This window comes from Carcharhinus amblyrhynchos, chromosome 7, assembly GCF_965287045.1.
Source record: "Carcharhinus amblyrhynchos chromosome 7, sCarAmb.v2.hapA, whole genome shotgun sequence".
NCBI classification, from domain to species: Eukaryota; Metazoa; Chordata; class Chondrichthyes; order Carcharhiniformes; family Carcharhinidae; genus Carcharhinus; species Carcharhinus amblyrhynchos.
Window position 1 is genome coordinate 17,044,093 of NC_137330.1, and position 15,575 is coordinate 17,059,667.

Consider the following 15,575-nt stretch of genomic DNA (forward strand, 5'->3'; position numbering starts at 1 on the left):
TAGGACTGGAAGGAAACCAGAGTACTCAGAGGCAACCCATGCAGATTCCACACAGATAGTGACCCGAACAAGGAATCCCTTGTGCTGTGAGGCTGCAGTGCTTGTCACTGTGCCAGCTTTGGCCAGACCAGGGAAGGATGGCAGATTTCCTTACTTAAAGGACAGGAGTGAACCAGATGGCTTTTTTGTACCATAGTTGATAGTTTTATGATCACCATTACTGTAATGAAAGGATCTAGTATCTGTATCTGGTTAACGTGGGACTGAATACAGTACTGCTCAGAACTGAGATTATTCATGAACACCCAACCTTCTCAGTCTTGCCCCTTGCTTGAGATGTGGTGATCCTCAGGTTGAATCACCAGCGTTCAATTCTTCCCCTTCAAAGGAGAGAGTAGCCTTTGGTCGTCTGGGATTCTGGCACCTTTACCTTTTTACTGCCTGCACGGTGATGTAAGAAAGCATTTGACCCAAAGTGAGGGTCAGAGTGGTGTTGGTCAGAGATGTGTTATTGCTTAAATATGGAGGTGGTTTCTTTTGTGCACCCTTTAATATGTCAGAGAATCATAGTTTCCCACAGAGCAGAAGGAGGCCATTCAGCCCATCGAGTCTGCGCCAACCAGAAACCCACCTAGGCCCAATTCCTGTAACCCCACATACTTACCCTGCTAATTCCCCTGACACTAGAGTCAATTTAGCATAGCCAATCAAACTAAACCGCACATCTTTGGAGTGTGGGAGGCAACCGGAGCACCCAAAGGAAACCCATGCAGGAATGGGGAGAACGTGAAGACTCCACACAGACGGTGAACCAATGCAAGAATTGAATCCAGATTCCTGGTGCTGCGAGGCAGCAGTGCTCACCACTGTGCCACCGCGCCATTCTGTATAGTGACAAATAGCTAATAAAGACTTCCTGAATGGAAATGTTCTGTAAACAGTACTGTTGCAACAACCCCCAATTTTATTAACTGAACTGGTGGAATTTGAACTTATCAGCCCCAGATCATTAGCCTCGGCCTCCTGATTACGTCACCGCCAGACTATCATCTCCTCATAAATGCAGGGGGAATACCATTAAACTCAGAACTACATCATGTTGACTGACTTTACAGATGAAGTGCCAGCCACCCTTTGTCAATGTCACTCTAATATCTATCATCTGTTTGTGATTTGCACCATCAAAGAGGAACACCGCATGGTTGGTAGGTTAACTGTGACAAATAATTAGCTCTTATTTTATCATTTAGGTTTAGCCTGTCACTGATTATTAAATAAATGGCTCAGAAATGAGAGTTGGCATTTAACTATGCTTCATGACATTTATTGTAATTAGCTCCTTTTACAGTTAAAGGCCTACAGGTTAATGTTTCTGCCAGTGGGCTAAAGCTGATGGTGAATTATAATTAACTCTCAATTTTAATGTTTTGCGCAGGTGATAATTGTTCTGAGATGATTGGACAGTGCGAGCCACACATCTGTATCCATGGAAACTGCAGCAACAAGACACTGAGTACATTTGTTTGCATCTGTGACCGTGAGTACAAAGGTGAAGTTCAAATCATCTTTCTGATTTTAAAGTTCCCATCTTATATTTGGTACCAATTTGACTGCCGCTCGCTAATAATTGCTGCAGTGATTAAACCGTTGCACTGAAAACCAACAAAACTCGCTGGGCAAGGACCAGCGTGCAGTCTGTGAAGATAATCAGTTGTGGATTGAACTAATCCCTTTTTTGATGGTGAGATATTTAATTGCCGACAAGAATGTTTCAACAGTCAGGAACTCACGTGAATCCATCTTAGCAGCAGATACACTTGTGGAATGCATTAGTCGAGTGTGTATTTTCGAGCAGAAACTGTACTGTGTCCTGTACAGCAACAACTTGTATTTATATAGCACCTTAATGTATTAAAATGTTCCAGTGCACTTCACATGAGCGTAAGCAAATTTTGGCACTAAGCCGCATCATTAGAGGAGATGACTAAAAGCTTGGCACAGAGGTAGGTTTAAAGGAGCATCTCACATGAGAAAAGAGGCAGGAAGGTTTAGGGATGGAATTCCAAAGCTAAGGGGCTTGGAAATGTTGGAGTAGAGTCATAGAGTCATCGAGGTTTATAGAATGGAAACAGGCCCTTCAGCCCAACTTCTTCATACCACCCTTTTTTCTTAAACCCCGAAGCTAATCCCAGTTGTCTAAATTTGGCCCATATCCCTCTATACCCATCCTACCCATGTAACTGTCTAAATGCTTTTTAAAAGATAAAATTGTACCCGCCTCTACTACTACCTCTGGTAGCTTGTTCCACACACTCACCACCCTCTGTGTGAAAAAATTGCCCCTCTGGACACTTTTGTATCTCTCCCCTCTCATCTTAAACCTATGCGTTCTAATTTTAGACTCCCCTTTGGGAAAAGATATTGACTGTCTAGCTGATCTATGCCAGTCATTATTTTATAGAACTCTAAAAGATCCCCCTCAGCCTTCTATACTCCAAAGAAAAAAGCCCCAGTCTCTCCAGCCTCCTTATAACTGAAATCACCAAGTCCCGGTAGGATCCTATTAAATTTCTTTTGCACTCTTTCTCGTTTAATAATATTCTTTCTATAATATGGTGAGCAGAACTGTATACAGCATTCCAAGTGTGGCCTTACCAATGTCTTGTACAACTTCAACAAGATGTCCCAACTCCTGTATTCAGTGTTCTGACCAATGAAACCAAACATGCCGAATGCCTTCTTCACCACTCTGTCCATATGTGACTCCACTTCCAAGGAGCTATGAATGTGTACCCTGAAATCTCTGTGTTCTGTAACTCTTGATGTGGATGTGCCGGCGTTGGACTGGGGTAAACACGGTTAAAAGTCTGACAACACAAGGTTTTAGTCCAGCCGACTTATTTGATAGTAAACTCACAAGCTTTCGAGGGGACTCCCTCTTCGTCAGGTGAATGGAGAGTTCTGGCCTCGGACAGAGCATGTAAAGCACAGACAGTTTAGAGATTACTGATTAGAATGCAAATCTTTACACCTAACCTGCTGTTCAAGTCCTAAAGTGGCCGACAATGTGTGTGGAAGGAGCACTGATCACAGGTTAAAGAGATGTGTATTGTCTCCAGACAGCACAGTGAGTGAGGTTTTGCAAACCCAGGCAAGTCACGGGGGTTACAGATAGTACGACATGAACCCAAGATCCCTGTTGAGACTGTCCTCATGTGTGTGGAACTTGGCTATCAGTCTCTGCTCAGCGACTCTGCGCTGTCGTGTGTCGTGAAGGCCGCCTTGGAGAACGCTTACCCGAAGGACCTTCTGTAACCCCCGTGACTTGCCTGGGTTTGCAAAACCTCACTCACTGTGCTGTCTGGAGACAATACACATCTCTTTAACCTGTGATCAGTGCTCCTTCCACACACATTGTCGGCCACTTCAGGACTTGAACAACAGGTTAGGTGTAAAGATTTGCATTCTAATCAGTAATCTCTAAACTGTCTGTGCTTTACATGCTCTGTCCGAGGCCAGAACTCTCCATTCACCTGACGAAGAGGGAGTCCCCTCAAAAGCTTGTGAGTTTACTATCAAATAAATCGGTTGGACTGAAACCTCGTGTTGTCAGACTTGATTCTATAACTCTCCACAACACTTGTTCATTAATGGAGTGTGTCTTGCCCTGGTTCAATGTACCGAAATGCATCACGTCGCATTTATCGACATTAAACTTCATCTGCCATTCGTCAGACCACTGGCCCAATTGATCAAGATCCCATTACAATCGGAGATAACTTTCTTCACTGTCCATTATGCCAACAATCTTGGTGTCATTGGTAAACTTACTAACCATGCCTCCTATATTCTCATCCAAATCATTAATATAAATGACAAATAACAGTGGGCTCAGCACTGATCCCTGAGGCACATCGCTGGTCACAGGCCTCCAGTTTGAAAAACAACCCTCTGTAACCACCCTCTGGCTTCTGTCAAGAAGCCAATTTTGTATCCATTTAGATACCTCACCCTAGATTCCATGAGGTTTAACCTTATGCAACAACCTACCATGTGGTACCTTGTCAAAGGCTTTGCTGAAGTCTATATAGACAATATCAACTGCACTGCCCTCATCTACCTTCTTGGTTACTTACCCATTCAAAAAACTCAATCAAATTTGTGAGACATGACCTTCCACTCACAAAGCCATGTTGACTGTCCCCAATCAGTCCTTGCATCTTTAAATGCCCATAGATTGTGTCTCTCAAAATACCTTCCAACAACTTACCTACCACAGATAAGGTAAGTACACTGGCCTGTATTCCCAGGCTTTTCTCTGCAGCCCTTTTTAAACAAAGGCACAACATTTTGCACCCTCCAATCTTCACCGGTACCTCACCGGTGACTATCGATGATTCAAATATCTCTGCTAGGAGACCCACGATCTCCTCCCTAGCCTCTCACAATGTCCTATGATACAGTTCATCAGCTCCCGGGGATTTATCTACCTTGATGTGCTTTAAGACTTCCAGCATCTCTTTCTTTGTAACATGTACACACCAGTAATTGAAACCAGGGCTGTTCAAGAGACCAGAATTAAATGAGTGGCAGATAATGATGTGCAAATTTGGTGTATTGGCTGTGGTAAATTGCCCCATGGCATCAGGGGGATTAGCAGGGTAAATGCTTCGGATTATGGGAAAGGATCTGGATGGGATTGTTGTCAGCGCAGGCTCGATGAGCTGAATGGCCACCTTCTGCACTTCAGGGCTTCTGGGATTCTATGATATTGGAATGTTGTAGGGCTGGAGGGGATTACGGAAATTGGGAAGGATGAGGTAGTGGAATAATTTAAAGACAAAAGTCAGAATTTTAAAATCGAGGTGTTGCTTGACTGGGAGCCAATGTAGATCAGTGAGCTTGGGGGTGAGAGGGGTGTGGGGTATGGTACAAGAAGGGCATGGAAAGAGTTTTTGTGCAGCATCAAAGTTACAAAGGATGCATGGAGTGAGACCAGCCAGGAGTGAACAAAGAAAAAAGGACAAAGAAAATTACAGCACAGGAACAGACCCTTTGGCCATCCAAGTCTGCACCAACCATGCTGCCCAACTTCACTAAAACCCCCTACTCTTCCAGGGACCGTATCCTTCCATTCTCATTCTCCTCACATATTTGTCAAGATGCCCTTTAAAAGTCATTATCATAGCCGCTTCCACTACTTCCCCGGGCAGAGCGTTCCAGGCGCCCATCACCCGCTGTGCAAAAAATCTGCCTCGTACATCTCCTTTAAATATTGCCCCTTGTGCCTTAAACCAATGCCCCCTAGTAATTGACTCTTACATCCTGGGAAAAAGCTTCTGACTGTCCATTCTATCCTTGCCTCTCATAATCTTGTAAACCTCTATCAGGTTACATAGAACATAGAACATTACAGCGCAGAACAGGCCCTTCGGCCCACGATGTTGCGCCGACCAGTTAAAAAACAATGACCCTCTAACCTAAACCAATCCCTTACCATCCATAAACCTATCCACGGTTGCCCCTCAATCTCCGTCATTCCAGTGAGAACAAACCAGGTTTCTCCAATCTCTGGTCATATCTAATGCCTCCTTACCAGGCAACATCCTGGTCATTTTTTTCTGTACCCTCTCCAAAGCCTCCACGTCCTTCTGATAGAGAGATGACCAGAATTGAACACTGTATTCCAACTGCGGCCAACTTAGGTTCTATAAAGCTGCAACATGACTTGCCAATTTTTAAACTCAATGCCCCAGCTGATGAAGGCAAGTACACTGTATGCTCTATTGACTACCCTCTCCACCTGTGTTGTCACTTCCAGTGACCTGTTTACCTGTACACCTAGATTCCTCTGCCTATCAATACTCTTAAAGGTTCAGTAATTTTTGTATATTTCGTGGTGAATTAGATCTTCCAAAATGCATTACCTCACATTTGTCTGGATTAAGCTCCAGCTTCCATCTCTCTGCCCAAGTCTCCATCCGATCTATATCTACCGTATCCTCTGATGGTCCTCATCACTACCCACAAATCCACCAAACTCTGTGTCGTCCGCAAACTTACTAATCAAACCAGTTACATTTTTCTCCAGGTCATTTATACATATTACAAACAGCAAGGTCTCAGCACCGATCTCTGAGGAATGCCACTTGTCACAGCCCTCCATTCAGAAATGCATCCTTCCACTGCTACCCTCTGTCTTCTAAGACCGAGCCACTTTTGTATCCACCTTGCCAGCTTACCTCTGATCCCATGTGACTTCACCTTCTGCACCAGTCTGCCATGAGGGATCTTGTCAAAGGCCTTACTGAAGTCCATGTAGACAACACCCACGGCCCTACCCTCATTAATCGTCTTTGTTATTTCCTCGAAAAACTCGACCGAGTTAGCGAGACACGACATCCCCATGTTGCCTCTTACGAAAACACCCACTTATTTTCAAGTGGGAATAAATCTTGTCTCTAAGAGTCCTCTCCAATAATTTCCGTACCACTGATGTAAGGCTCACCGGCCTGTAATTACCTGGATTATTCTTGTTACCCTTCTTAAACAAAAGAACAACATTGGTTAGTCTTTAATCCTCTGGGACCTCCCCTGTCATGATGTGGAGATGCTGACATTGGACTGGGGTAAACACAATAAGAAGTCTCACCACCCCAGGTTAAAGTTCGACATGGTTATTTGGTAGTAAACGCCACTAGCTTTCAGAATGCTGTTCCTTCATCAGGTGAGTGGAGAGTTCTGAAACTGTTTGTGATCAGATCTCTCCACTCACCTGACGAAGGAACAGCATTCCGAAAGCTAGTGGCGTTTACTACCAAATAAAGCTGTTGGACTTCAACCTGGTGTTGTGAGACTTCTTACTGTGTTGACCTCCCCTGTAGCCAGTGAGGATACAAAGATTTCTCTCAAGGCCCCAGCAATTTCCTCCCTTGCCTCTGTCAGTGTTCTGGGGTATATTCCATCAGGCCCTGGGGACTTGTCTACCTTAATGTTTCTCAAGAACCCAAGACCACCTCCTTTTTGATCTCAACATGACTTAACTATCTATACACCCTTTCCCAGACTCGTCATCCACCAAATCCTTCTCTTTGGTGAATACTGGCGCAAAATTCTCATTTAATATCTCACCATTTCCTTTGGCTCCACGCATGGATTCCCTCCCCTGTCCCTGAGTGGGCCAACTCTCTCCCCGGCTACCCTCTTGCTTTTCATATATGTATAAAAAGCCTTGGGATTTTGCTCAATCTTGCTGGCCAATGACTTTTTATGATCCCTTTTAGCCCTCCTTACTCCTTGTTTAAGTTTCTTTCTGCTTTCCTTGTATTCCAGCTTTGCTCTGTGTGTTCCCAGCGTCCTAGCTTTGACAAATGCTTCCTTTTTCTCTTTGACTAGGCTCACAATATCCCTAGTTATCCAAAGTTTCCAAAACTTGTCATACTTATCCTTCATCCTCACAGGAATGTGCCGGTCCTGAATCCCTATCAACTTACACTTGGAAGCCTCTCACATGCCAGATGTTGATTTGGCCTCAAACATCTGCCCCCAATCTCCATTCTTCAGTTCCTGCTTAATATTGTTGTAAGTAGCCTTCCCCCAGTTTAGCACCTAAACTTGAGGACTACACTTGTCTTTATCCATCGGTACCTTAAAGTTTACTGAATTATGGTCACTGTTCCCGAACTGCTCCCCTGCTGCAACATCGACCACCTGGCCGCACTCAGGTCCAGTGTGGCTCGTCCCCTAATTGGACTATCTTAATGTTTCAAGAAGCTCTCAAGAAGAGTACACTGGAATAAAGAATAAAGAAAATAGTCAAGTATAGACATGGGTGAAAGTCTCAGCAACAGTGACAACAGACCGGGATGGGGCTGGGTTCCTGCACAGAGCTGGAAATACACCGTCTTCAGTAATTGCACTTTGCAAGGTCAGAGATTCCGGCAGGTTCTAGAGAAATGGATGAAGTCAGTAAGTGGAATTTTCCCCCAAAAAATGATACATCCATTGTCAGGATAAGTACTCTCACTGGCATGAAAACAGGAGCGTTCCCTGCTAGCGCTAGGAGCGGCTCTCAGATGGGTTTCATTCACCAGATCAATGTAAATTTACACATCCTGTGATTCTCGCCGGCCAGCCCCACTCAGCGTCCAGGGTGCCAGGTCCACGGTGGTGATTACCAGCAACAAAACCTGCCCAATGCATTTCCCATTACAGAGAAGGTGCTGTAAACCAGTGAATTGTATTACAGTTAATGAGTGTGCATAATAATTGGATTGTCACCCAATCTGGGCAGGAACTTGAATGGGGTCGACGGGTTAGGTCAGGTGAATCCTAATAGCCCTCACGTCAGGTAGGATTCTTGAATTGTGGCCAGGCATATGCTGCGTTTATTGGATCGCGATCTTCCCATGTTTCTTGAGAGGGGACATATCCCCAACAACAGACCCACTTCTCCCCCTGCTCCCCCACCCGCTCCACCACCAATGTAGATTGCCTACCACTACCACAGCACTACTCAGACATGTCCCTGACCACTTGTGGACATCAGCGTCTTCCGAGCCCCTGGCCATCATGACTAGTCTCTGTTTGTGGAGACCAGTAGTGATTTGTGCTGGGTACCCTCTGCACCTGAGGGTCAGGGTCTCCCAGGAGCAGGGAGAGCCTGGCTTTAAACTGACTCACAAAATTTAAATGAGATTGAAATGAGCAAGGGCAGGAACCAGATTTTGTCCGGGTGGCGAGAGGCTGGGGAGAATGTGTTAGGCACTTCCCCCACAATTTCCCGATCCTGTGCAGGGTTGGAGAATCACCCCCAGTATTGACGGAATGGAGTTTGTGACAGATATTGTAGACGAAGCCTTTGGTCATCCCAATATTTATCCCATATGTTTATTAATGAAAGATTTAAACAAATAAAGAATGACTTGTGTTCATTGTGTGTCTTTTGCAACTTCCAAAATATTCCAAAGTGCAAAGTATTCAAAAAACAAAATCTCCTTGCTATGTGTCAATAGTTAGCCTATCAGTAAGCTTTAATGCAACTTTCCAACCTTGAGGCCTTACTGCAGATTTAGTCAGTGTTTTAGAGAATTACATTGACGTCTACACTGGAAAAAGAAGTATAATTCACTCAAGTGAGTGTCATAAAAAACTTCTGTTTCCAGAATATGTGGTTTTGACTTAACAGCATCCATTGTTTGAATAAAGAATTGCATTTATATTTATCCTTTCATGACCTCAGGATGTCCCACTTTATAGTCAGTAAATTAGTTTAAAAGTGTGTTCACTGCTATAATGAAGGAAACATTAGCAGCCAATCTGCAATCGCGAAGATGCCCAAAAACTCTGCAGTAAGGAGAGTAGTTCAAAACCAGATGGAGCGGATTGAAGGTATTGATTGACTTATCACTGCTACTAATTCTCGTGTCCTTATGATCTATGTTACTATTGCCCATGTTGCCTCAACATGGAGTGGCAAACTCACCCACTCTTTGCAGATTCCCATGGAATCTTTTACCTTGGTTTAGAACCCTACCAACAAGATGATACCTTGGTTAAGTGAATGTGGAGCTCTTTTAATACTACACTGAAATGTTAGTGTTGAGGAGTAGGATATAAACCAACTATCTTCCAACAAGTACATTACCAACTGAGCCATTGCTCAAGGCTATAGAACTTTACCTTCTTTCTTTATAGTTGTCATTTAAAGAAAGAAGTGTTGTTCTATCCCCCTTTGGACCATGTTGAAATTTATTAAATGCAAGAGAATGGTTCATGATGATAGGTCAAAGTGTACACTTTCAGCATAATTTTCGATTGTACATTGTGTCCTTTTCTGTGACTAAGGTGGGAATATGTGTAAAATGACTCTCCTTCAGTGAGATACGGTGAGAATGATTGCCCTTGACATCAAAGCAGCATTTGACTGTGCCATGAAGAAGACTGACCAACATTAGGTGGAGTCATACCTAGCAAAGAGGGTGATGAATGTGATTGTTGGGGATCAATCATTTCAATCTTAGTCATTGTAGGAATTTCTCAGGGAAGTATCCTGGATCCAACCATCTTCAGCTGCAGTGATGGAATATTCCCCTAGATTAGTTCGCCTTGCCTGAAAGGATACAACTCCAAAAATACAAGAGGGTCCACACCATACAAGACAAAACAGTCCACTTAATCAGCAGCCCATCCAACACTTTAAACTTGTATTCCCTCCACCAATAAGGCACAGTGGCAGTAGTGTTTATAAGATGCTGCAGCAACTCAGCAAGCCTCCTTCAGCAGTACCTTCCAAACCCATGACCTCTACCACCTAGAACAAGGGTAGAAGCTGCATACAAACACTGCCTATAAGTTTCTCTCCAAGCCACACACTTGAAACAGTATGGAATGTAGCAGCTCAAGGAGACAGCTCACCATCAACTTGTCAAGGATAATTAGGAATGGGCAATAAATATTGGCTGAGCCAGTGACACTTACATCCCAAGATGTCTTTTTTAACAGATTAGTGGGTAAAATATGTAGGGATATGGGGGTAGGGCCTGCGTGGGATTGTGGTGGTGCAGACTCGATGGGCCGAATGGCCTCTTTCTGTACTGTAGGGTTTCTATGATTCTATGATTCCAGCATTCGTAATAATTTACTTTCATCAAGAATCTATCAACCTTTGCCTCAAAAATATTCAATGACCTCCTGCCTCCACCTTCAAAGTCGCTCAGCTCTCTGAGTGAAAGAATATCCCCTCATCTCTGTCGTATAAGGGCAGCCCTCATTTTAAAATAGTGCCCCATGGTTCTGAGCGCACCTACATCCTTTCCATGTCCACCTTGTCAGTATCGTTCAAGATCTTACCTCTCACTCTTCTAAAGTCTGTCCAACCTTTCCTCATTAGATAATCCACTCATCCCAGGTATGTTTGTTATTTTTGGAACATCTAGTCTTGACTGTTGATGTATTCTTAGGTATTTTTCTCAATTCCTTCCTGCCATTCTCTCCCTGACCACCATTCCTCATTTCCCATATCACTGTTTTGTTCTCCTGCCTTGATTTCCGACACCTACCAAGTTTGATACGTCACCACCTCCTTGCCCCCCCCCACCCCTCCCCACACATTTAGTTTAAAACCCTCCCTATTTCCTTAGTTATAAGGTTTGCTAGAACACAGCTTTCATCAATGTTTAAATATGGATGGTTCCAAAGATACAATAAATACAATAAATTGATTAGGGATAGTCAACACGGTTTTGTGAAGGGTAGGTCGTGCCTCACAAACCTTATCGAGTTTTTTGAAAAAGTGACCAAAGAGGTGGATAAGGGTAAGGCAGTTGACATGGTGTATATGGATTTTAGCGAAGTGTTTGATAAGGTTCCCCATGGTAGGCTACTGCAGAAAATGCAGATGCATGGGATTGAAGGTGATTTAGCAGTTTGGATCAGGCATTGGCTAGCTGATAGAAGACAGAGGGTGGTGGCTGATGGGAAATATTCAACCTGGAGTTCAGTTACAAGTGGTGCACCTCAGGAATCTGTTTTGGGGCCTCTGCTGTTTGTCATTTTTATAAATGACTTGGATGAGGGTGTAGAAGGATGGTTTAGCAAATTTGCTGACGACACCTAAGTCGGAGGAGTTGTAGACAGTGAGGATGGATGTTACAGTTTGTAGAGGGATATAGACAAGCTGCTGAGCTGGGCTGAGAGGTGGCACATGGAGTTTAATGCGGAAAAGTGTGAGGTGATTCACTTTGGTAAGAGTAACAGGAGTACAGAATATAGGGCTAATGGAAAGACTCTTGGTAGTGTCAACAAGCAGAGAGATCTCGGTGTACATGTGCATAGATCCCTGAAAGTTGGCACCCAGGTTGATAAGGTTGTTAAGAAGGCATACGGTGTGTTAGGTTTTACTGGTAGAGGGATTGAATTTCAGAGCCGTGAGGTCATGTTACTACTGTACAAAACTCTGGTACAGCCGCACTTGGAGTATTGTGTACAGTTCTGGTCGCCGCATTATAAGAAGGATGTGGAGGCATTGGAAAGGGTGCAGAGGAGGTTTACCAGGATGTTGCCTGGTATAGTGGGAAGGTCTTATGAGGAAAGGCTGAGGGACTTGAGGTTATTTTCGTTAGAGAGAAGAAGGTTAAAAGGTGACCTAATTGAGGCATACAAGATGATCAGAGGATTAGACAGGGTGGACAGTGAAAGCCATTTTCCTTGGATGGTGTTGGCGAACACGAGGGGACATAGCTTTAAATTGAGGGTAATAATTATAGGACGGATGTCAGAGGTAAGTTCTTTACTCAGAGGATAATAAGGGCGTGGAATGCCCTGCCTGCAGCAGTTGTGGACTCGCCAACTTTAAGGGTGTTCAAATGGTCAGTGGATAGGCATATGGCTAACATTGGAATAGTTCAGGTTAGAGGGTCATTAGATTGGTTCCACTGGTTGGCGCAACATCGAGGGCCAAAGGGCCTGTACTGCGCTGTAATGTTCTATGTTCTACAACTCCCACTTGCCGTAAGATTGATGCCAGTGCCCCATGAACCAAGCTCACCTCTCCCACACCATTCTTAGAGCCAAGTATTTGTTTCATGAATCTTATATGCCTGAAACGAACTGCAGATGTGTTTGCCTTGGGCCACACTGAAATTCAGAAGCTCCCACATCTTGCATTCGGAGCACATGAACTGCCCTGCCATCTTTATTGTGTAATAATTAAATTCCAATTTATAAACCCTAATGCTTCCAATAAACTATTACTGCTAGTGAACTTAATGAATACTAACAAGACCTTAAAATGATCGGTAAATCTTCTAAGTATTCAATCATAGAATCCATACAGTACAGAGCCTCTCTGACATAGTACCTTATCCAGACCCTTGATCCCATCCTACTCCATAGCCCGTGTGTTTACCATGGCTAATCCACCTAATCTACACATCTTGGAACACCCAAGGGAAATGCAGCATGGCCAATCCAACTAACCCGCATCTCTTTGGACTGTGGGAGGAAACCCGAACACCTGGAGGAAACTCATGCAGACATTGGGAGAACATGCAAACTCCACACAGATCAGGCCAGAATTGAACCTAGCTTCGTGACATTAAGAGGCAACAGTGCTCAGCAGTGTGCCACCGTGCTGTGCTATATTGATGGATGGCACCTTCATCTTACAGGCATTGTTTGGTTCCCAAAATTGACATTGGGTTTGGTCTGAAAATGGGTGCAGTGGGCTCCAATTTCTACCTCCGCTGTCCCACAAATGCATGAGCTGCCTGAGTAGGTACCATCAACTTGGACTGGCAGCTTACTGAGTGAAGTTCATTATCAGTTGGGTGCAATCTGGCAATGCAGCACCTTAAAGTTGGCTGGGAGACATTGCTACCCATTGATGTTATATTGTAATGATTTTGTACTAAAGTTCAAACTAACACTATCGTTCTTTGTTATGGCAAGTCATTTTGACATTGCTACAGGACATTGACTCATAAAGCAACAGCACCCAGGCACTTCCAACAAGATGGACAGCAAGCTCGACATGAATGATTGTATTTGCTTTGCACAATTGATTGTAGAGAGGTTGGGGCATGTCTCTGGCTGTGCTTGATGCTGCGCTGGAGTTAGATTTATAAGTGGTGTAAAAAAATACATGTTTTGCTGTGATATGATGGATATTACATTTAAAGTTTGTTCCTGCTTGATTTCTGAAATGGTGGAATGATTGTCAGTAATTCTGTGATCTGAAATTTGAACCAATTCATTGTCAATATGATGGCACACTTGTGTTGTGCTGAATTACTGATTTATGCCTGTTTGTTATTTGCTTCAAGAGACAAAAACCACAGTTTTCATTCATTTAATAATTGATTTTAATGCTTTCTGCCTATTTCTCTTGCTGCACCAAGCAAGGATGTTCAATTACAACTTACATTTGGCATTGTATAGAATGGTGAATCAAAGTAATGAATTATTGCTGGCTTCTGATCAACACACAGTTGAACACTCCTGTAGTGCTCTTGAGGGAAATGCTTGACTTACATTATAATTTAGACTGATGGTACACAAGTGACAAATTGAGATCTACATTGAGGTAATTCATCTGATCACTACACATTCAACAGGATGTACTTCTTTCTTGTATTGTCAATGTTTCTCTCTCATCGTCCTCACATCTCACTCAATAATTTGCCTTCTCATGCTTGGTCCTCTTTCCAATTTACCCCTCAAACTCGCTTCCACTCTGCTGTGGAAATCCAAGAAATCTTCAGAAACGAGATTATGTTTTGTTGCCCAAGACTATTTTTGGCTTGTCTCGATGGTCCAAACAGCCCATCGCTCAGCCCAGAGCTACTTTCAGGGAATATTCCCCATGCAGCCAAAAACTAAGCTCTCCATTGTGACTTAAAATGCCTTTCACTATCTTTCATCTCAGGTTCCGTTGTTCTTGCATCCCTTTGAAACTCAAATCCTTGCAAATATGAAATCTTTCAAGTTTATATTTTGTTTCTGCTTTCAGGTCAATAAAATGTAATATACCCTCTTCTGTTTACTCACGGAACTCCTGTAGGATGCAAGATGTTTTTTTTCACCTTTGACCTCCCTGTGACATTCAAACAAGCTCTCAGCTTATCTAAAAATGTAAATGGTAGATCCAACTCATTTATTTGCACATTAAACACACTACAAAATCTTATTGCAAATGCACAAACCTAACACTCCTGTTGTTTCAGTTCTTAAACTTCCCTGACAACCTGTCTCTAGTACTCTCCCCCCAGCTTAATTAGATAATTTAGACACACACACACACACACACACACACACACACACACACACACACACATACATAGCTTACATGATGAGGAGGCAAGGATCTGGAAATAATCTTTCAGGATAGAATTAGTCGTAACATAGGAAAATGTGCATGGATTTCTAAAGGATAAATTATAAACAATTAATTTGCTGGAGTTTTTTGAGGAGGTAACAGAAAGGGTAATGCTGTTGATCTAGTGTACATGGACATTTAGAAGGTATTCAATACAGTTCCACACAGCAGACTTGTGATAAAAGCTATAGTTCATGGAATAACATTGACAGTAGCAATGTGGTTACAACATTGGCTGAATGACAGATGTCAGTATTGGGATCCTTCCTTTCCCTGATATATATTAATGATCTAAATCTTGGTGTGTAGGGGACAATTCCAAAGATTGTGGATGAGACAAAATTTGGAAGTTTTGTAAACTGTGAAGAGGACAGTGTAGAACTTCAAAAGGATTTAGACAACTTGATAGAGTGGATAGATAGGTGGCAGATGAAGTTCAATGCTGAGAAGTGAGTGTGTGAGGTAATGCATTTTGATTGGAACAACATGGAGTGGCATTATAAGATAAGGGTTAAAAAGGTGCAGGAGTGAGGAAACTAGGTATAGATGGGCATAAATCACTGAAGGTGGCAGCTCAGGTGGGAAGAGCAGTTAATGAATTATATAGATTTTTGGGCTTTATTAATAGGGACATGGCGTACAAGTGGAAGAAGGTTAAGCTTTCCCCCATACCCCTAGGTATGGGGGAAAGCATAACCTA

The 15,575-nt window shown here is 43.2% G+C and overlaps 1 protein-coding gene across 4 annotated transcripts in view; it reads left to right on the forward strand.

Moving 5' to 3' along the window:
- The window catches only part of LOC145344813 (uncharacterized), a 1,415,987-nt gene that overhangs the window by 487,882 nt on the left and 912,530 nt on the right, over positions 1 to 15,575 (forward strand). For 3 of the 4 annotated variants that reach the window (XM_080191980.1, XM_080191981.1, XM_080191982.1), the window contains one exon: positions 1,436 to 1,549. In XM_080191980.1, the coding sequence (XP_080048106.1) occupies positions 1,436 to 1,549 (114 nt within the window). The remainder of the gene's footprint in view (positions 1 to 1,435; positions 1,550 to 15,575) is intronic. The other variant, XM_080191983.1, reaches the window with a different exon arrangement.